Source organism: Amblyraja radiata, chromosome 5 (genome assembly GCF_010909765.2).
Source record: "Amblyraja radiata isolate CabotCenter1 chromosome 5, sAmbRad1.1.pri, whole genome shotgun sequence".
NCBI classification, from domain to species: Eukaryota; Metazoa; Chordata; class Chondrichthyes; order Rajiformes; family Rajidae; genus Amblyraja; species Amblyraja radiata.
In genome coordinates this window covers 11,762,856-11,785,933 of record NC_045960.1, presented here as the reverse complement: position 1 = coordinate 11,785,933, position 23,078 = coordinate 11,762,856, and the positions used below count along the sequence as shown (strand labels likewise).

At 44.8% G+C, this 23,078-nt stretch overlaps 1 protein-coding gene across 1 annotated transcript in view; it reads left to right on the top strand.

Moving 5' to 3' along the window:
• Nucleotides 1-23,078, top strand: part of dnah14 (dynein axonemal heavy chain 14) — a 435,381-nt gene that overhangs the window by 233,307 nt on the left and 178,996 nt on the right. The window contains 5 exon segments of the mRNA XM_033020484.1: nt 3,910-4,055; nt 6,995-7,063; nt 10,862-11,048; nt 14,573-14,652; nt 20,635-20,806. Of these exon segments, the coding sequence (XP_032876375.1) occupies nt 3,910-4,055; nt 6,995-7,063; nt 10,862-11,048; nt 14,573-14,652; nt 20,635-20,806 (654 nt within the window).

Below are 23,078 nucleotides of genomic sequence, written 5' to 3'. Positions count from 1 at the left end.
GCCGACTAGGAAAAGGGGAGATGCAGCGAGACCTGGGTGTCATGGTACACCAGTCATTGAAAGTAGGCATGCAGGTGCAGCTGGCAGTGAAGAAAGCGAATGGTATGTTAGCTTTCATAGCAAAAGGATTTGAGTATAGGAGCAGGGAGGTTCTACTGCAGTTGTACAGGGTCTTGGTGAGACCACACCTGGAGTATTGCGTACAGTTTTGGTCTCCAAATTTGAGGAAGGACATTATTGCCATAGAGGGAGTGCAGAGAAGGTCCACCAGACTGATTCCTGGGATGTCAGGACTGTCTTATGAAGAAAGACTGGATAGACTTGGTTTATACTCTCTAGAATTTAGGAGATTGAGAGGGGATCTTATAGAAACTTATAAAATTCTTAAGGGGTTGGACAGGCTAGATGCAGGAAGATTGCTCCCGATGTTGGGGAAGTCCAGGACAAGGGGTCACAGCTTAAGGATAAGGGGGAAATCCTTTAAAACCGAGATGAGAAGAACTTTTTTCACACAGAGAGTGGTGAATCTCTGGAACTCTCTGCCACAGAGGGTAGTCGAGGCCAGTTCATTGGCTATATTTAAGAGGGAGTTAGATGTGGCCCTTGGGCTAAGGGGATCAGAGGGTATGGAGAGAAGGCAGGTACGGGATACTGAGTTGGATGATCAGCCATGATCATATTGAATGGCGGTGCAGGCTCGAAGGGCCGAATGGCCTACTCCTGCACCTAATTTCTATGTTTCTATGTTTCTAAATATAACAATAAATGTAATGACCAATGCAAAATTGCATTAGATTATAGTGTGATCCAAATTAGTGCAAACAAATATTGAAGTACAATGATGGAATAACTGAATGAGGTAGAATTAAGCGTAAGAGTACATGGCTACCTTTCAGGCAAGGAGGTGTTAAAGAGGTGAGTGGTTCAGGAGTCTGAGAGCAGTGGGGAATGTTCTAATAGCTGGACACCTGAACTTTCAAGCTTCTGTATCTTCTCTAGGAAGATAGAAGAGATAAAAGGGGATGGTCTGGGTGGCAAGCATTCTTGATGATACTTCCAACCTTCCTGATGCAACACACCATGAACATGGACTGGATGGAAGGAAGTGATGAGCCTACGATGAACTGGGCTGTGTTCACCGCTGTCTGCAGGTTCAAGCAGTCAAGGGCAGGGCAGTTGCCATACCAAACGGAGATGCTTCCCATCAGAATACTTTCTGTGACACATCAAGACTGGGCTTGTATTCACTGGAATTTAGAAGGATGAGAGGAGAAACGTATAAAATTATAAAAAGACTGGGCAAGCTAGATGCAGGAAAAATGGTCCCAGTGTTGGGGAATCCAGAACCAGGGGCCACAGTCTAAGAATAAAGGGGAAGCCATTTAAAACTGAGATGAGAAAAACTTTTTCACCCAGAGAGTTGTGAATTTGTGGAATTCTCTGCCAAAGAAGGCAGTCGAGGCCAATTCAGTGGATGAATTTAAAAGAAAGTTAGATAGAGCTCTAGGGGCTAGCAGAATCAAGGGATATGTGGAGAAGGCAGGCACGAGTTACTGATTGTGGATGATCAGCCATGATCACAATGAATGGCGGTGCAGGCTCGAAGGGCCAAATGACCTCCTCCTGCACCTATTTTCTATGTTTCTATCTGTAAAATACAAGAGAATCCTTCTGGACATGCCAAATCTTCACAGATGCCTAAGTAAATACACTGATACTCTTTCTTGGTTATCTTCTCAGTGTGAATCAACAGGGTTATGTTACTGGTGATATGGATGCTGAAAAACTTGAAGCTGTCAACCATCTTTACCAACTCTTGAAGAAGTAACCAAAAGGGTTAATCAGGGCAAAGCCCTAATGGTTGTCTATGTCAGCCAGGCATTTGATAATGTTCTGCATCGTAGGCTACTCTGGAAGGTTAGACTGCATGGGATCCAGGAAGAGCTAGCTGACCAGATAGAGAATTGGCTTCATAGAAGGAAGCAGAGGATGATGGTGGAAGGTTGTTTTTCAGCCTGAAGGCCTGTGACTCATGGTGTGACACAGGTCTCAGTGTTGGGCCCATTACCGTTTGTGATTTATCTCAATGACTTGGATGAGAATGCACATGGCATGATTAGTAAGTCTGCAGATGACACTCATGTGGATGGTATTATAGATAGCAAAGATGGTTGTCAATATTTACAGCAGGATCTTGATCAGCTGGGCAAGTGGGCTGAAGTATGGAGTTTAATGCGGATAAGTGTGAGGTGTCGCATTTTGGGAAGTAAAACCAGGGAAGGACCTTCACATGGCAGGGCCCTGGAGAGTATTGTAGAGCAGAGGAATCTAGGAGTGCAGGTACATTGTTCTTTGAAAGTGTAGTCACAGGTAGATAGGGTGGTCACGAAGGCTCTCGGTACATCAGTTAGGGTATTGAAATTGGGGTAGAAGTGCTGAAGTAACTCAGTGGGTCAGGCACATGGGTAGGTAATATTTCGGTTTGGGACCCTTTTTCAGGCTGAATGTTGGAGATAGGAGAAGCGGTCATCACTGAAGAAGGGTCTCGACCCGAAACGTTGCCTATTTCCTTTGCTCCATAGATGCTGCCTCACCCGCTGAGTTTCTCCAGCATTTTTGTCTACTGGGAGTTGAGAAGTCTTTAGCATTGAAAAAGACCCGGGAGCAAAGGCGATGGAAATAGAGCTCTACTTCATGACAGGACCATGTTTTGTTGAGGTGGAGGCATAGGGGAATAAAGATAAGGCCTCAGTTGAAGACTTCTTTTTCTTGCGTATGGCGTGCACAGCCTAATGTTGTAGGACAACTTGTTCTATTTGATCTTATTTGATTGTGCATGCCAGGTTGATTGCATTCGTCGAAACAGGGCGGACCACGTGAAGGTTGCAATCTCCCACCCCTGTTGAAGACTGATCGTTCTGCAAGGGAAAGAGGGAAGTCGGGGGGATGGTGAAAACATGACAGGATTTTAGGGCTGGGGTTAGAGGACAGCAGTGGTGTGGAGCTTCACTCTGGCAATGGAGGGGGCCCAGGACAGAAAGGTCGATATAGGAATGGGAAGGGAAGTTAAAATGATAGCATCCAGGAGATCCAGCACGCCTAAGTGAACTGAGCAGAGGTGCTTGGCGAAACAGTCGGCAAGTCTACACTTGGTCTCGCCAATGTAAAGGATGTCACATCGAGAGCATCAAAGGTAGTAGATGAGATTAGAGGAGGTGCATGTGAACCTCTGTCTCACCTGGAAGGGCTGCTGGAGCCCCTGGATGTGAAGGTATCATTGTACTAGGCCAAATATTCATGGATGTATAGGAAGTAGAGCAGGTACTGAGCCGTTGATGCTGAGGGGCACCCGGATGGAAGAAATGTTATGGCCCATTCTATGAGTCTGAGGTCTGTCGGTCTGGATGTCCAGAAGCCAGTTGTAGATGGGAAGCAGTTGGTGGGAACCACACACCAAGGTTCGGCCTGTTTCAGAGGCTTTTCCAGTGCATATCCATGTCCTGCTGCTTGAGCACCTGTGTTTCATGTTATTGTTTTCTTCCCCATCTGTCAGCACCTTGTCTTCTTTGGAGGTTTCTGCTCATCTCACTCGGTACAAATGCCCCCCAGGTCAGAGTAAGAATACTGCGCGCAACGGAGTAGCATAGTCATTGGCACACAAGCGCATTTCATGGAGTTGGAAGCAGTAAAAGCTGTCACTCTGATCATTTACGGCTGTGATGTGCGACTGGGCACTGTCATCCAATTAATTAAAACCTCATTTGAGTAAAGGTGAGCAGATACAGTAGCTGCTGCGCAAAACCTGTCCTCAGCCAGCACTGTGCTAATCAAAGCTGGCATAACGTTGACCTTCCTTTATTTTCTCGCCTCCTCTCTCCCCACCTATTTGCCATCCTTTCTCCTCTGCAGATGATGGGCAAATTGTTCTCTGGAATGGCTCAGTCTGGGACATGGATCTGCTTCGACGAGTTTAATCGGATTGACGTGGAAGTCTTGTCTGTAATTGCCTCACAGATCCAGACAATTAAGGCAGCCAAGGACAGTGAAGTGCTGAAGTGAGTACTCACATACACACACGGCATTGAGATGCATTTACTATCTTCACGCATTTGCCACAGACATCAAGTATAATAATAAAGCATTCCTCCAGTGTTGTGTTAAGCTGTAAAACATCTCAAATGGGTAAAACCCTGTGGGATGACAAAAGAGCATGGGACTGAAAACTCAAATCAAAGGGAATGAGGAAAGAGAAAGGTTGAGAGCAGAGAGAAGCAGGCAGCAGAGTGGCACAGATACTCAGGTCCAATCCTGGGAATGGGGAATGTCTACGTGCAGTTTGCATGTTCTCCCTGTGGATAACCATGGCGTTCCGGTTTCCTCCCATACCCCAAAGATATTCAAGTTTATAGTTGAATTGGCCTCTGTAATAATTGCCCCCTAAATTGTAGGGAATGGATTTGAATGTTGGAGAACTGGTGTTCATGGGTGATCAATGATCAGCATGGGCTTGATGGGCCTGTTACAATGCTGTATCTCTGACCTAAATTCCAGTGCATGGAATGACTGAAGTTCCAGTCGGTGCAGTGAGTACAATCTACAAAGTGCATTACTTTGCACTTACAGTAAAACTTTACATATGTTTTATATATTAAACCCTCAAACACGCTTGCCCGAATATAAGCTTTCAAAAACCTATGTGTGTTTGACCTCCGAGATACATTTAGAAGCAAATGACCATCCCAACGTTCACAGACAATCTGCTGGAGGATGTAAGAAGATTAGACAGCATCTGTGGAAGGAAATGGACAGTTGATGTTGCGAGTCAGGACCCTTCATCTGGATTAATCTGGCTGGACAAGAACTCTCAGACCCCTCCTGATACCTACTCCAGGACCAATGGTAGTCAGGCATTGTCACCCATACTATGTGTAGTAAATAACTGCAGATGCTGGTTTAAACCGAAGATAGACATAAAAAGCTGGAGTAAATCAGCGGGACAGGCAGCATCTCTGGAGAGAAGGAATGGGTGACGTTTTGGGTCGAGACCCTTCTTCAGACTGGTTAGGGATAAGGGAAACAAAATATATAGATGATGATCTAGAAAGAACAATGAATGAAAGATATGCAAAAAAGTAACGATGATAAGGAATAGCTTCTCGTTTTCATCAAACAAACAGCTAACAATGGCCTGTTTCCTTTATCATCATTACTTTTTTGCGTATCATTCATTAATTGTTCTTTATCTCTCTACATCATCGTCTATAGCTTTTGTTTCCCCTATCCCTAACCAGTCTGAAGAAGGGTCTTGACCCGAAATGTCACCCATTCCTTCTCTCCAGAGATGCTGCCCGTCCCGCTGAGTTACTCCAGCATTTTGCGTCTCCCAAACTATCACAGATCTCATTGTTTCAGGGTATCTCCCCTCCACAGCCTCCAACCTGATTTTGACATTTTCTATCCCAGCCCAAACGAAGGACACCAACCCTAAATGTCCATTTTCCTCCACAAATGCTGCCTGACCTGTTGAAATCTTCCTGTAGTTTGTTTTTTGTTTTTGCAGCATCATGTACCCCTCTTGTGTCTCGTGCATATCCCAATAGTTAGCCGATATTTTGAAGGCCAATTTATTTTAACTATCAATATGCACGGAGGAATTAATGTAATTTCTGGCAGTAAAGTACACGTACAAACCTCATCCTACCATAGGAAGGTAACATGAATAACTACACAACAGGCCAACAGCTGTGACTCATGGCCCCAGTCTGACGCACTCCTTATATGCCAGTATATTTTCCTCTCTGACTATTGAGTCAATTGAAAATCAGCAATTTGAACAAACTAAATTTTTCATGCATTGATGGAGTAAATTTGAAAAGAAAACCTGGACTAAGTTGTGGCATTTGTTGCTGGGTTTGATCGCTTGTTCGACAAAAGAAGCAGGCACTGGGGAATAAGCTGTCCTTTTAGAGCAGTGGATGCCATGGCAACACAGTTAATATTTTCAGTATTTGCTGGATTCTAGTCATCAGTAATAGCATGTATTTTTAAGGAATGAAACATCTCTTAGGGCTTTGTGACAACTGACCAATCCGTGTAAAAAGCTATTAAGACAGGAGGCCAAAAGCTTGCAGAAAGAGATAGCTCTTAAGTTTTAAAGGAGAGGAAAGGTGGGGTGAACCAGTGTTAGATGTCGGTTATGAAAAACATCTTTAAGGAAAAGAGACAGGGACTGAAAGGCAGAAGAGATAAGGGAGCAAATTCCAGATCCCAGGCAGCTAAAGACACAGCTCCCCGTGGTGGATGGATTAAATCGTGGGCGGCATAGTGACGCAGTTGGTGGAGCTGATGCCTCACTGCAACAGACCTGAGTTCAATCCTGATCTTGGGTGCTGTCTGTGTGGACTTTGCATATTCTGCCTTTGAATGCATGGGTTTCCTCCAGATGCCCTGGTTTTTCTCGCACATCCCAAACATGCGCAGGCTTGTAAGTCAATTGGCCTCTGTAAGAAGTGAATGGGGAAGTGGGATAAAATAGAACTAGTGTGAACAGGTAGTTAATGGTTGGTGTGGGCTGAACGGCCTATTTCCATGCTGTACCTCTAAACTAAAACAAAATCTGTGGTGATCATGCGGTCAGAATTTGGAAATTCAGAGATTTCTGAGGTTGTAAGTCTGAAGCAGACTGAAGGGGTGACCAGGGATAAAGGCATGAAAGATTTGATGATTTAATTTATTGAACCACGAGCTTGTGTAGGAGTAACAAGTCATCTTGTTCAGATATAATTTCAAATTGATAATTTAAATCATGCTGCCGGATAATTGAAAGCTGGGGCCTGCCTTTGGAAATTAGAGTGTTGTGTCACTGTGAACAGACATGATAATAAGATACACAGGACACAAACAGGCCCACCGCACCCGTTAACCACTCATTTCAATAAATACCTCCATTATACTCCCCATATTCTCGGCAACAGATTGTTTTTTTTCCTTCCAGGTTTGTATTTGGAGACAGAGAGATTCGGCTGAATATGTCCTGTGGTTTCTTTGCCACTATAAACCCTAGGTAAGCTGCAGTTCATGCAAAAGTTTTGGCATTCCAGGTTTTCATTTTTGTGGATATGAAGCCGAGGTGTTGTTTTGAGAAATATTTGAAAAATCTATTTCTTCGATAATCATAGTGATTAGAAATGCGTGCGGCAAAATGAAGCACACTTTCAACATAGGTCACCCAACATAAACATCAGGCATCAACATGAGTCAGGCTGGCCCGACCTAGCCCGATTTAGGGAGAAGCTATAATGTTCTGCAATGGAAGAATATTTCAGGGACACATCCGATTTTGTTCATTATTTAAACACACAACCTTTGTTCCAGAGGTGTGGTCCACATCAACAACATCTGGACCTAAATTCCATCAGGCAATCTGTGTGGGAAGCAGCTTGGTGGCCATTTCACAGAGATGGTGAGTAGAATAGGGAGAAGTGAGAGGTGGATCTCGGAATCTGCACTCAATCAGGAACCCCTTGTGATCTTGTTGTTCCACACCCTGCCCACACACACCCTCAGTGCAGTGTTGTCCCTCACTCCCTGTATCATTGAGTCATACAGCATTGAGACACACCGTTCAGCCCACCACATCCATGCGCACCAATGGTACCCATCTATATTAATGCCATCTTCCATCACTTGGATCATAGCCTCTATGCCTAAGCAATTCAAGAGCTCATTGAGATACTTCTGCTACCAGTGACTCTGCCTTCACCACTGTCTGAGTGAAAATCCTCTCTAAATCTCTTACCCCTTACCTTAAATTTATCTCCTCCAGTTTTTTTCTACCTCAGCTGAGGGGAAATGTTTCCTGTAGCCTACCCCATCTATACCTCTGTGAACTAGTCCTAGTCCTAGATCAAGAGTCATATGGAACCCAAGCCTATTCCCCCTTCAACGGCGCGAACTGTTAGTGTCTTGGTTGCACTGTCAGAAGTAGTGGTGGAGTTCAGATTCACTTGCAGCGATCAAAAGGGACCTGGATCAGTGAGTCAACGGACAGAATGGTCTTTGTGCTGTAATCATGCTGTGATTCTTTCATCCTTCCTCCCAAGCGAAGAAGCTCCCAGGTTGTAGAAGGCAACTCACCACCACCTTTTCAATACATACAATGACTTGTGTTAAATTCTTGAATGGTTATGAGATTAGGAGAATGCTGCAATAATTCATCTGAGACTCGAATGGCTTAGATTTCTGGAATTTAGCTGAATTTGAATACAGACATTGTGAGAAGTAATCGGCTTTGAATCAAGCCTCTGATGATTTTTGCAGGAATCTCTGTGGTTGCAGTGAAGCCCTTGGAAAATAATGTCGATTATGGTGTGAACCATTGAATAAATTAATTTGGTGAATTTTGGTGATGTTATGATGATATGAAGGTTCAGATGTTTTAAATTTGCATTGATCCTGGAACATGAATTATTTTTCTCTTTCAAGGTAATCGTCCTGAAACATTAACTCTGTTTCCTCCTCTCCAGCTGCTGCCTGACCCTCAATTTAATTTAGTTTAGTTTAGAGGTATAGTGTGGAAACATGCCCTTCGACCCACCGGGTCCACATCAACCAGCGATCCCCGCACACTAACACTATCCTACACATGCTAGGGACAATTTACAATTAAACCAAACCAATTAACCTACAAACCTGTACTCCTTTGGAGTGTGGGAGGAAACCAGAGATCCCGGAGAAAACCCACGCAGGTCACAGGGAGAACATACAAACTGCATAAAGACAGTAGCCGTAGTCAGGATCAAACCCGGGTCTCTGGCGCTGTTGACAGTAATTCTACCGCTGCGCCACCGTGTTGCCCTTGGATTGTCTGATTTATTTGTCGCTTTAGTGCTGACTTAATTTTTTGAATCACTTTGGGCTTTACTTTCTTTTTGCTGCATTTACTTTGCTACATTCGCACCTTCGGTAACTTCCTGTACCTTTGAGGTCAGGCTATCCAACTCTCAATCTTCATCTCACTTCCCGATCTATGGATTGCTCCAACTTTGTTTCTGAACAAAAGTGACCAAAACTCTTGATCGTGAAGAAGTGACTGAAGAAGATTGAGTGGTGGGGTGAATGAAAAAGAGGAAGAGTAGGAATCAAGGGGAAAAGAGAGAGAGGGGAAGCAGAAGAGAGAGAAGAAAATATTGGAGGAAAGAGAAATCAAGAAAAAAAGTGAATGAAAGAGATGAAAGTTAATGGAGAGGAGGAGCAGTGAAATAATGGCAGTGCTGAAGAAAGAATGGAGAGGGAGAGAGAGAGGAAGGAATAGAAATGAAAGAGGAATGAGTTTGTGTGAAAGACTAGAGAAAGTGGAGCCAAGATTAAAATATGTTTCCAAGACTTCAAGAAATCCACTAATGATTCCAGCCGGAGGTACACAAAATTGCTGGGGAAACTCAGCGGGTGCAGCAGCATCTATGGAGCGAAGGAAATAGGCGACGTTTCGGGCCGAAACCCTTCTTCAGACTGATTCCAGCCAACTGTTATTCAGACATGAGACAGCAGTTCACTAGAGGCGAGTGGCCTGTTGAAAGCGTTAGTGGCACGGACAGATGTATATCTTTCTGTATAAACCAAAATCAGGCCTTATCCTGGCCTTTGGATGAAGAGCTCATCCCTATGTAGAAGGATTGTGCCCCGGAAGAAGACGGGGTGCAGCGTGGGTGACCACCTACCAGGAACTCTATAGGAAGTGCCGGGAAAATGTTAGAGGCCAATGCTATCAGCCTCTCCCTTCTCTCAGTTTCTTGGGATCACATTGTGACCAACATTAAACTCCAGTTTAATTTCAAGTACTGTTAAAGGAGACTTTGATGTTGTCAGACACACATTCTAGTGCTTTAATCCACCAGCTTTAGTAGATTTATTTCCTATTAAAGCTACTTTTCTAAAGTTTTTCTTTTCCTTGGTTGATTTGTCAGCTGCTGTGGTGATAATGAAGTTTTGCTGCTGCTGTTCTGTTTACATTGAGGATCATGTCTTTTTACTCTAATCCCTCTGCTGTGAAGCTACAACAGTTACTTACACCACGATGTGTCTTGACAACGTTTAGAATTTAACCAACAATTTTCCATAAGTGATTTGTGTTTTTAAGTAATTCCTGTCATTACCACTTGCTCCCCACTTTGCAGGCTGATTTCCCAGCCCCGATCGATCTGTGGATAGTGTTTGGGGCTGACTTTTCATCCTCCACCTCTCATTGGTGATTTTGAACATCTGCTCCATCATCAGGGCCACCTACTTTCCATTGCTCTGTGCAATTCCTCTACTTTGCCGATGAAACCCTCAGCTTTCCTTTCTCCCTCTAGATTTACATATTCTAACTTGCTCCTGGCTGCCCTTCTTGTTCTACCCCTCTTAAATGAATCATTCTAATGGTTTTATCTTGTTTGCACTGAGGCATTGTCATCCTAACACCAAGAACTTGTCATCCGAACACAAAGGGCTTGTCCTGTAGTTGCTGATCTGTATTGGCTTCTGAGCTGCCATCATTGTGATTACGTTATTCCTTTCCTTATTTTGGATCATTCCACACTCACCCTCTTCCTATTGTGTCGAGTCCTTCAGCCCTACAACCTTCAGCGCCACAGGGTGTTGTTTTTCCCCTCCTACTGTGACCTGAGGTGTGAGTGTGTCACGGTGTGTTGCTTTATGGTGTGAGTGTGTCACGGCGTGTTGACCTATGATGTGAGTGTGTCACCGTGTGTCGCCTTATGGTGTGAGTGTCATAGGCTGTTGCCTTTTCCCTCCAACTGCTGACCTGTCCTCTGGACATTTCTGGACCTGATTTGAACATTATTTTCTTTCACTGCTCTAGGTATGAAGGTCGTGTTGAATTGCCAGACAACCTAAAATCCCTGTTCCGACCAGTTGCCATGATGGTACCTGACTCCAAGCTCATTGCTGAAATTACGCTCTACTCTGCGGGCTTTAAGTCAGCTAGATCTCTCTCTGGAAAGGTCATCAATCTCTACGAGTTGGCCAGCAAGCAGCTTTCCCATCAGGTAGGGGGCCTCATTCACTTGGCAGCCATTCGCTGATCCAGCCTTTCCAGGCTCGGTCATGGTCCATACCAGACTACTTCCAAATGGGAAAAAAACATGGTGGGTACACATGCAGTACGTATGTTCAGAGCTAATGTTCAACATCCATCACCCTGAATACGGGACATTCTCCCAGCCCGTGCGCACCTGGGTTCTGCCGCAGTTACGTGGTCTCCTTTTACTGGTTACCGGTGGCTAAGTTGGTCGTTCCCAGTCATGGTCTGCTCGAATTCCAGCAGCCCCAGATGTCAGGACCATCCTTGACTTGATTCCTGAGTCATGCTAGGCTTAGTCAGAGGTTCCTAGAGTTTTCAAGGAGAGTAGATTGGTGGAAGGTGAAGCTGGGTGGAATTATTTGAGGGTTGTCCAATCCAGTTGGTACGGGCGCCTGCATATACATTCCAAATGAGGTATGATCACACTTGGTTGCAAAGAACTGGGGGGGGGGGGGGGGGGGGGGGGGAACATTAATATCATTTACAACAGATTGAAAACTTTTCGACAGGACCAGACCAAGAGAGAGTACAGGAAGGTACCTGTAAAATAAAAGAGGAAAGTATACAGAAAATGGCAGGACTTATTGAAGTATTGGGTTGCGGAGGGATTTTGGGGTTAAAGCTCACAGCTCCCTGAAAGTAGCAACACGGGTAGATAAAGTGGTAAAGAAAGCATATGGTGTGCTTGTCAGAGCATTGAGAATAAGAGTCAGGAAGTCATGTTGCTGCTTTAGAAAATTCGATTAGCCTCTTTTGCAGTGTTGTGTTCGATGCTGGCCACCACATTACAGGACGGATGTGGACGCTCTGGAGAGAGTGCAGGAAAGGTTTGCCAAAATGTTGCCTGGATGGGAGTGGACTACCTATGAGGAGAATTTGGACAGAAATGGATTGTTTTTGCTCCAGTGTTGGAGGCTGAGGAGAGATTTGCTGGAAGTATATACAATTATGAGAGGCTTGAGAGAGTAGACTGTCCAGGGTGTTTTCCAGGGTGCAACTGTCAAATCCCAGAGAACATACATTTTAGGTGAATGGGGAGAAGTTTAAAGGAGATTTATGAGGCAAGTATTTTACACAGAGTAGTAGGTGCCTGGAACCTACTGCCAAGGAAGTGATGGAAGAGGATGTGAAGGCAACATTTAAGGGGCACTAAACAGGCATATGAACAAGCAGGGAAAGGAAGGATATAAACAATAGCAAGCAAATGGGATGAGGTTAAATTAAAACTACGACACAGACATGGTGTCTGTTCCTGTGCTGTTCAGTTCTATGTTCTTTGGTCAGAGGTATATGGGAACACAACACGCAAATTAAAATGGATTGGTGAGCTGCAGCACTTTTGACTGCATGGGATTATGAGTTTAAGAGTCATACAGCACGGTAACAGGCCCTTTGGCCCAACTTGCCCAGAGCGACCAAGATGCCTCATCTACACTAGTCCCACCTGCCTGTGTTTGGCCAAAATCCCTCTAAATCATTCTTATCCATGTACCTGTCCAAACGTCTTTTAAATGTTCTTATAGTTCATGCCGCAACTACCTTCTCTGGCAGCTTGTTCCATATACTGACCACCTTCTGTGTAGAAAAGGTTGCCTCTCAGTTTCCTATCTATCTCCTCTGATCTTAAAACTTTGTCTTCTGGTTTGAGAAGTGGTTCTCAGTGGCTTCTACACGCAATATCCTGACAGATGATAGATGCACAGAGTCTCTTGCCCAGAGTAGGTGAATCGAGAACCAGAGGACATAGGTTTAAGGTGAAGGGGAAAAGATTTAATAGGAATCTGAGGGGTAACTTTTTCACACAAAGGTTGGTGGCTGTCTGGAACAAACTGCCAGAGGAGGTAGTTGAGGCAGGGATTATCCCAACTTTTAAGAAACAGTTGGACAGGACAGGTTTGGAGGAATATGGACCAAACTTGGGCAGGTGGGACTATAGTTGCTGGGACATCGAAGGTAGACAAAAGTGCTGGAGAAATTCAGCGGGTGCAGCAGCATCTATGGAGCGAAGGAAATAGGCAACGTTTCGGGCATAAAGCCTTCTTCAGATTTTTGTCCACCTTCGATTTTCCAGCATCTGCAGTTGCTTAAACACAGTTGCTGGGACATGTTGGCCGGTGTGGGCAAGATGGGCCGAAGGGCCTGTTTCCACAGTATCACTCTATGTCTATGACTCTATGAAGGTCAACGTATCAAAAGCCTTCTTAACCACCCTTTCTACCTGTGACTACACTTTCAAGGATCTATGTACCTGCACTCCTACATTCCTCTGCTCTACAATACTCCCCAGGGCCCTGCCATGTGAAGGTCCTTCCCTGCTTTGACTTCCCAAAATGCAACACCACCCACTTATCTGCATTAACATCCATTAAGCATCCCTCAGCCCACTTACCCAACTGACCAAGATCCTGCTGTGATTTTGATATCTACGATATCACCCACTGTAATGTCATCTGCAAGCTTACTAATCATGCCTTGTACATTCTCCTTCAAATCATTTGGGATGATGGAAATTAAACTAATGGGAGTTTGACTTCAAAGGTTTCAAAGGTCTTTTACTGTCATGTGTATCAATTAAGGTACAGTGATATTCGAATTACCATACAGCCATACAGAAAAAAAGCAACAAGACACACAACTACATAAAAATTAACATAAACATCCACCACAGCGGATTCCCCACATTCCTCACTGTGATGGAAGGCAATAAAGTTCAATTTTCTTCCTCCTTATTCTCCCACGGTCGTGGCAGTCGAACCATCCACAGTCGGGGCGGTTGAGGCCCCTGCGTCGGGGGTCGAAGCTCCCGCGTCAGGGAGATCCAAGCTCCCGCGTTTGCACGGTTGAAGCTCCTGCAGCTTGGAGCTCCCGAAGTCGGTCTCTAAATAGGGACCTCGAGCTCCACGATGTTAAAGTCCGCAGGCTCCCGCAGTTGGAGCTCCAAGGTTGATCCCTGGCAAAGGGATCACCAGCTCCACGATGGTAAGTCCCATAGGCACTCGCGGTTGGAGCTTCCGAAGTCGGTCACCAGCAAGAGGCCGGCAACTCCTCGATGTTAGGCCGCAGTGCGGACAGCGATACGATACGGAAAAAATCGCATCTCCGTCGAGGTGAGATTTTTAAAAAAGTTTCCCCCAACACATCCCCACCCCCCACATAAAACAAGCTAAAGAACACTAAAACATACATTAAACACACATTTAACACAACAAAGAAGAACGGGACAGAGACTGTTGGCGAGGCAGCCATTGCTGGCGCCACCCAGTGGTGATGTTGAAAGATTCTTAAGATACTCAAAGAGACTTCAGTTGAAAGATACAGGTGACCAACATATCCTGCCACAGAATTTGACTGATGTGAGTCTCACTGCAACTGTTTATGGTGTGGTTCACATTCAAGTGTCCATTGAGTGGGAAATGGAGATTCACACCAGACAGTTAAAATTAGTTGCTTTTAACCTCTGAATTCATTTTTTTGCCCCAATTTCTTTAGGACCATTATGACTTTGGAATGCGATCCATAAAGTCTGTGTTACTGATGGCAGGGCAGAAAAAGAGAGCTTTGTGGATGAAGTAAGTGTGAACTTAAGCAGTTGGCGCATCTCACCAGTCTATCCATGTCATCCCCATGAAGGGAGTTGCTAGCGTACCAAGATGATCATCTTCAGAAGGAGCAGGCAGTCTGATTCAACGTGCCCTGTTCACAAGTAACACTACTGAGGCCACGGAGTTTTGCTCTCTAAATATGGGGGCAGGTCACTGTTTTTCCCCGGTTTACCCCTTATTGGCGGTCTACTCAGAGCTAAAAATATATCTGGGCAGGTAATAATATTATTACAATTTTGACTATTTTAGTTAAATTTGGTTTTGGAAGCTCTTTGACCTTGTTCTAGTAATTAGTCCCATTCCTTCGCCCGCCCCCCCCCCCCCCCCCCCCCCACCCCACACCATAATCACCCACTGAAGTATTGATCCAATTCTCTTTGAGAGTTCCTGTTGAATTTGTTTCCTCCGTCTTCTCAGACAGTGACTTTCTCATCACAACTCGCTTCAAAGGCCTATCCTTCTGAGCCTCTCTTCCGATAGCAAGCCCTTCATCTCAAGAATCAACTTGCCGAACTTCCTCTACAATGCCTCCAACTTGTACCTCCTTCCTTTAACGTGGACGAAAAACGCATGCAATTCTCCCCGTTTGGTCTCAGCAATGCCACGAAAGGTTGCTCCATACCACTTGCAATAAAAGGCAACATTCCATTATACTCACAAATGAGAACATAGAACAACACAAATTGAGGGGGGATCTTATAGAAACTTACAAAATTGGACAGGCTAGATGCAGGAAGATTATTCCCGATGTTGGGGAAGTCCAGAACTAGGGGTCACAGTTTAAGGATAAGAGGGAAGTCTTTTAGGACCGAGATGAGAAAATCATTTTTTATACAGAGAGTGGTGAATCTGTGGAATTCTCTGCCACAGAAGGTAGTTGAGGCCAGTTCATTGACTATATTTAAGAGAGAGTTAGATGTGGCCCTTGTGGCTAAAGGGATCAGGGAGTATGGAGAGAAGGCAGGGATGGGATACTGAGTTGGATGATCAGCCATGATCATATTGAATGGCGGTGCAGGCTCGAAGGGCCGAATGGCCTACTCCTGCACCTATTTTCTATGTTTCTAAACACCCAGAAACAGGCCCTTCAGCCCACAATGTCTGTGCCAAACATGATGCAAGTTAACAACCACTGCCTGCATGTGATCCATATTGGTCCATTTACTGTATATCTATGTGCCTATTTAAAAGCCTCTTTAAACGCCACTATTGTATCTGCCTCCAACCAAAACCCACAGCAGCGTGTGAGAGGAACCCATCACTTTCTGTTTAAAAAAAAAACTTGCCCTGTACATCTCCTTTAAATGTTACCTTTCTAACCTTAAATTGATGCCCTCTAGGCTTTGACATTTCCACCCTGGGAATAGGTCTGACTGTGTTCCACATCTTCGCCTCTCATAATTCACCCTATTAGATTTTTAAGGGTTTGGACATGCTAGAGGCAGGAAACATGTTCCTGATGTTGGGGGAGTCCAGAACCAGCGGCCACAGTTTAAGAATAAGGAGTAAGCCATTTAGAATGGAGACGAGGAAACACTTTTTCTCACAGAGAGTGGTGAGTCTGTGGAATTCTCTGCCTAAGAGGGCGGTGGAGGCAGGTTCTCCGGATGCTTTCAAGAGAGAACTATATAGGGCTCTTACAAATAGTGGAGTCAGGGGATATGGGGAGAAGGCAGGAATGGGGTACTGATTGGGGATGATCAGCCATGATCACATTGAATGGCGGTGCTGGCTCGAAGGGCCGAATGGCCTACTCTTGCACCTATTGTCTATTGTCTATTAACCGGACAGCATTCTAGTAAGCCTCTTCTGCACCACATCTTCCTGTAATGGGGCGAGCAGAACTGTACACAATTCATTACCATACAATTAGAATGATGACACTGGGAGGAGAGTGAGAATGGTCCAGATTAGGTTTGGCAATGCAGGAATGGCCAGGGAAGGTGGGAGGAGAAGGATGGCCTGGTTCAGATATCCTGGTTCAGTTTGTGTAACATAAATTTAGAGAGTCACTAAACATTTCAGTGTCAGAGCAGTGGTGGGAGATTTCAAAAGGCGGTTGGTGGATTGGTTGAGTGAGCAAAATGAGCTAATTGCACAGCCATTAAAGGAAGACAAGGTGTAGCGGGGCGGCCTAATGGGAGAGAGGCTGTGTTGAGGTAAAGTGCTGTGTGGAGGGTAAGTGTGAGGCTTTGGCGAGGAGGTTGAGCAGAGGGTAAAGGGACAGGGGGTAAAGATACAGTCTGCTGTTGCTTGTGTGTGATTTTTGTGTTTTTTTTCCTCTTGGTTTTTAGAGCAGTAGTGATGGCAGGTAGAATGGTGCAATGTTCCTTCTGCAGGATGTGGGATGTTATAGAAACTGCTAGTGTCCCTGATCATCCGGGAGAATGAGAGCTTCATAGATAGGAGTTATAGTGAGGTGATTACGCCTATGGTAGAGAGAGTAAGTGGGTGACCACGAAGAAATGGAGTAGACAGAGAGTGCGGGTGACAGCTTGTGTCATCAGCAAGTTTAGCACCAGTACTTTAGTGTCTATTTCCGTCTTTTCCATACATTGCTAAATATTCAGGCTATAGGACTGTCCCTATGACATGCACTCGTTACATCTTGCCAACCAGAAAAAAAGATCAATTTATGCTTATTCTCTGTTTCCTGTAAACCATACAATCTTTTATCCATGCCAATATGTTACCTCCTGCATCATGAGCTATTTTCTGCAATAACCTTTGATGCAGTATCTCATTGAATTCCTTTTGGAAATTTAAGTACAGTACAACACCCTTAACCACAGCACATGCTACTTCTTCAAGGAAGCCTAATAAATGGTCAAACATTTATCTCCCTTTCACAAAACCTTTATTTATAATTCTTGATTATCTTATTTTTTCAAATTACCCTTATTCAATGATTAGTTTCTTGCTGTCACATTACTGGCCTGCATATCTCTGTCTCTTTTGAGTAAAAGGTTTTTATTTGTTATTGTCCAACCTACTAGAATTATCCCCAGATTGAGGATATTTGGAAAAATTAAACCAACTCATCAATTATAGGCCCCTTCCCCCTGCATTATGCGGATAAGCAGTTGTTGCGTCTCCAGAAAATGGTTCATATCGCAATCTTCTGTCCCGTGAAGCCTTGTCGTCTGTGCATGCTTCAGGAAATGCAAGTTTGGAAAAAAAAAGTTGTATATTTATTTAATTTTTACATCAATTTTGTAAGAGCAAATTTTTATCCTGTATCTCTGAATTTTTTAATAATGATTTGTGAGTCCTGTAAGTGCAAACGTGTGTTACCTGAACTGCATAAACACTGTGATCACCTGTGCTGCGTCAATGGGTTATACAGCAGAGAAACAGGCCCTTCAGCCCACCAGGTTCATGCCAACATTGAGGAACTATCTTTATTACTCCCATTTGTCTGCAGTTATCCCACGGCCCTTTATGTCTTGGCAAGTCAAGTGCTTTTAAATATTGTGAGAGTCTCTGCCTCCGTAACCTCGTCAGGCAGTGCATTCCAGATTCCAGACACCCTCTGGGTGAAAAAAAGATAACAGTTCCACCAGCAGGTATCCTACAGTGTATCCTAAATTATAGTCACACTGGCAGACCAGCCTACATTGTTACCAGGGTTATAATCACACTGGTAAGTTGGAGAGTATATCCTGGATAATAGTCACATGGAGAGGATAACTTACAGCATCTAAAAGCAAAACGTTGCACTTGCTCAAAAGCTAAGTATTTCCAGCATTTCCCACTTCTATTTCAGTCCACGGCGTGTGCTGAGTAATAGTGCCATGGAAAGACTCTGCAGATAGAAGTGTGAAAGAACACGTTCTTCGTGTGGAAGAACATTAAATTAGCTGGAGACTCAGTGTTGCCTGAAATCTTCTGAATCTTTGAGCACATTTTCTCCCCACAATTCAGCCAAGGCAAGCCAGCCAAGATCTGGTGTTCTGGCTGAATGTGTCAGGGGCTAGAGGAGAGGTGATGAGGCAAAGGCCAAATTCTCCTCCAAGCTACATTGTGTTGTAATGGATAACTGATCTTCAGTTCTCAGATTATTCAGCGAAAGCAAGCATTCACCACGTTGCAGCTTCAGTCAGTAAGGAAGATAACCCACTCGAGTTCAGTAAACCACCCACATATATAGTCCATCAAACCTTATTCACTCTAGTGCAGGAGTTATCTAGGTTAAACAAGAAGAGAAAAGCGACCTTTAAGAATGTATGTACTTCTAGGTGTGGATCCTCAGGAGATGTACGAGGTCTTAAATTAATATTTCTCATTTGTATTTATCATGGAGAAGGTCATGGAAGTTTGGGAATTCAGGGAAGAGGGTAATGATGTCTTAAAACATGCCCATCATTACAAGAGAGGAGGTGCTGGCAATCTAAAAACAAATACAAATCCCTGGTATCTGATCAAGTGTATCCTAGAACGTTGTGGTAAGCCAGGAAATAAATTACTGGGGCCCTTGCAAACATATTTGTATCATTGGTAGCCACAGGTGAGGTACCAGAAGACTGGAGGTTGGCTAATGTTATGTCTTTATTTAAGAAGGGCAGCAAGGACAAATGGAAATACATGCCGGTGAACCTAATATGAGTGGTGGGAAAGTTATTAAAGGGGATTCTGAGGGACAGGATCTACCTGCATATTGAAAGGCAAGGACTGATCAATGATAATCAGCATGGGTTTACGTGTGCGATACCATGCCTCACAAATTTGATTGGGTGTTTTTGAAGAGGTGACCAAACGTTTTGACGAGCGCAGACTAGAAGATGTTGTCTACATTGTCTTTGGCAAAGCATTTGACCCCGTTCCGTATGGTAGGCTGGTTGGGAAGGTTAGGTCTGGAGTGAGCTAGCAAGTTGGATACAAAATTGGCTCAAAGGGTTTCAAAGGTTTCAAAGATATTTTATTGTCACATGTACAAATTAAGGTACAGTGATATGCAAATTCCCATACAGCCATGCTAAAAAAAAAAGCAACAAGACACACAACTACATAAAAGTTAACATAAACATCCACCACAGCGGATTCCCCACATTCCTCACTGTGAAGGAAGGCAATAAAGTCCAAGCTTCTTCCTCTTTATCCTCCCGCGGTCGGGCGATAAATTGGTGTTAAGCTGGAACGAGTGCAGAGAAGATTTATAAGGATGTTGCTAGGACTAGAGGGCCTGAGCTATAGGGATAGATTGAGCAAGCTAGGACTCCATTCCTTGTAATGCAGGAGGATGAGGGGTGATCTTACAGAGGTGTACAAAATCATAAGCGGAATAGATTGGGTGAACGCACAGAGCCTCTTGTCCAGAGTAGAATTGTGAACCAGGGGACATAGGTTTAAGGTGACGGGAGTGGGGAGGGGGAGGGGGAGAGAAAGATTTAATAGGAACCTGATGCGTAACCATTTTACACAAAAGGTGGTGGGTGTATGGAATGAGCTGCCGGAGGAGGTAGTTGAGGCAGGTACGATCACAAGGTTTAAAAAACATTTAACAGATACATGGATAGGATAGGTTTAGAGGGATATGGGCCAAATGCAGGTAGGTGGGACTAGTGTAGATGGCAAATGTTGGTCAATGTGGGCAAGTTGGGCCGAAGGGCCAGTTTCCACGCTGTATGACTATGACTCAAGAACTAAGAACAGAGCTGGGAATGGAAGTTAGAACATTTTTACCAAACAGGCTTTTTTACCTGTTTATCAACCAGGAGACAATGCAGGTTGACCATCTCAAGTGACTTTTCCAGCAGGACCCATTTTTCTCTGCAAAGGAGCTGTTCACAGCATTGAAAAGGTTAATGTGATCGCGGTGTCAGTGTTTCATGTCAGCTCTGCCAATCTCATTTCATTATCACTTTCTGGGTTGCAATCACAGCAGGCAGAAAGCTGCAGCCCTTGATTTAGCATTTCCTCTGATAATCTAACAGGATACTTTCTCTTTAGAGATGCAAAGACGTCCCTGAACCATGCCGATGAATCACATATTCTCATCAATGCGCTGAAAGATGCAAATCTGACCAAGTTCCTGGCTGAAGACGTGACCTTGTTTGAAAACATTCTGGATGACATATTCCCAGGACTGACTCCACCCAAAGACGAAACCCTTCTGCTGCAGGTGACATTGCGAGATTAACCCGCAAACCCCTAGTGTCCAATGAGATTTAACTGCCTGTTGTTGCCCGAAAGGATCAAATTTGGTTTCAGCCGTTAAGTGTCCGATCTCCGCTTTTAAATTACGGGCTTTTTATTCTCCAGTATTTTGCATGTTTCTGTTGAAAATAAATTGTGCAGTGCCATAATTATCAGGGGATGTTGGAGAACATTGCCTTCAAAATTACTCCAGGGAGAATAATCCAAGTGACCAATGCTTTCAGTATCCAGGGCACCAGCACAACAAGAGTGAACAACAAAAGCCTTGTTAAATTCACCCTCTGTACACATCAGAACATGGACTGCCTACAGCAAGTATCTCAAAACACTGGAGGAATACCAACAACGTCTTCTCCACAAAATCCTCTAAATCTGTGGGGATAAAAGACACATTAACATCACTTCCCAGGACAATATCCCCAGCACCAGGGTTCAGTTACAGCAGCCAGCTCAAATAGAGTAGCCCACAATCACAAGACCTATAACAATACTCCAAAAGAAGCATCTATTACGGGCCCCCTCACTAGAAGAGATTATAAGGGCAGAAGAACTAATTCCAGAAAGTTTTAAAAGACTCTTTGATAAACGTATAGAACAGCACAGCATCTTTGGATCACAATGCCTGTGCCGAACATGACACCAAGTTAAATTAATTGTCTCTACCTGCAAGTGATCCATATCTGTCCATTTGCTACATATCCAGGTGTCAATCTGAAAGCCTCTTAAACACTGTTGTATCTGCGGCCACCACCTTTGGCAGTGCATTCCCAGCACCCACTGATCTGGGTGTAAAGAAAAAACCTGCCCGCACCTTTCCCTTAAATTTTCCTTCTCTGACCTTAGTGCTATGCCCTTAGGTCGTTGACATTTCCACCCTGGGATTAAAGGGCCTGTCCCACGAGCATGTGACTGCATGCGGCAAGCGTGACCTAACGTGGTCGCTTGAGCCGTACGGCCTCGCGGGGCCGGTCCCACTTCGATCGCCGGAGCCATATGGAGTTGTGCGGAGCTGGTCCAGACATCGCGCGGGGCTCCGAAAAACTGACACTGTCCAAAGATTCCGCGTGGCAACGGCCTGTCGGCCCGCAGCCGCGTTGAGGCCGTGCGCACCACCTCGACGGGCATACGCAGCATCTCGACGCCATACGCAGCATCTTGACGGCGTACGCCTAGCGCGAACTTCCCGCGGACTTCGCTCGAACTTCATGTCAACTCGTACGGGATCACTCGACCTCCGCACGGCCCCCGCTTCCGGTTTGGTCGCGCTTGCCGCATGCAGTCGCATGTTTGTGGGACAGGCCCTGTACGGGGATCACTCGACCTCCGCGCGGCCCCCGCACGGCCCCCGCTTCTGGTTTGGTCGCGCTTGCCGCATGCAGTCGCATGCTCGTGAGACAGGCCCTTAAGGCTGTGACTATCTACCCTATTTATGCCACTGATCATTTTATAAACTGCTCAGGTCTCCCTTCAACCGCTATATCCACACACACACACACACACACACACTCGTGGGAACCCCTGGCCCCTGACTGTTGAAGACAGATGACAAATAAATAAATAGTTATAGACAGAATGATACAGAACCAAACCCTCTGGCTGACCTAGGGTGCAAATGGGTGGCTGGCTGGTCTACCAACCTGCAGGAGGAAATCGGAGCACCGTGCCTACAGTAAATAGGGAAAGGTGCCGACTTTACACATGCAACACCGGAGGTGGGGATTGAACTTGACTTAATGGAGCTGTGAGGGAACAGCTTTACGAAATGTGCCACTCTGTTGCCCCACATCTGGAGTTGCTCTGTAAACCTCAAGATTTATGTTTGGGAGCAATCAGAAACCCGGAGCACATGGCAGAAGGAGCAGACCACCTCCCATGCTACGCGCCAAGCATCTCACCCCCAACTATGACAGACTCTGCAGATCCCACCAAAGTGAATTATGTACTTTATTCTCACCCACTAACTGACTAAGACAGAATAATTGATGGAAATTTACTGGGGAGATAACATGGGAAACCAATGAAGACAGTGCATTTGATGCAAGTTATGTGGATTTTAGCAAAGCTTTTGACAAGGTTCTACACAGTCTCATCAAAAAAGTTAAATCCACGAGATCCAAGCGTGAACGACAGGAAGCAAAGAGTGTGAACATTGTATAAGCAAAGAAAATCACTGATGTTTTAGTGATTGAAAAGCTCTTTCGATTGTGGTTCCAGAGTTAGTACTTGGCTCCTTGCTA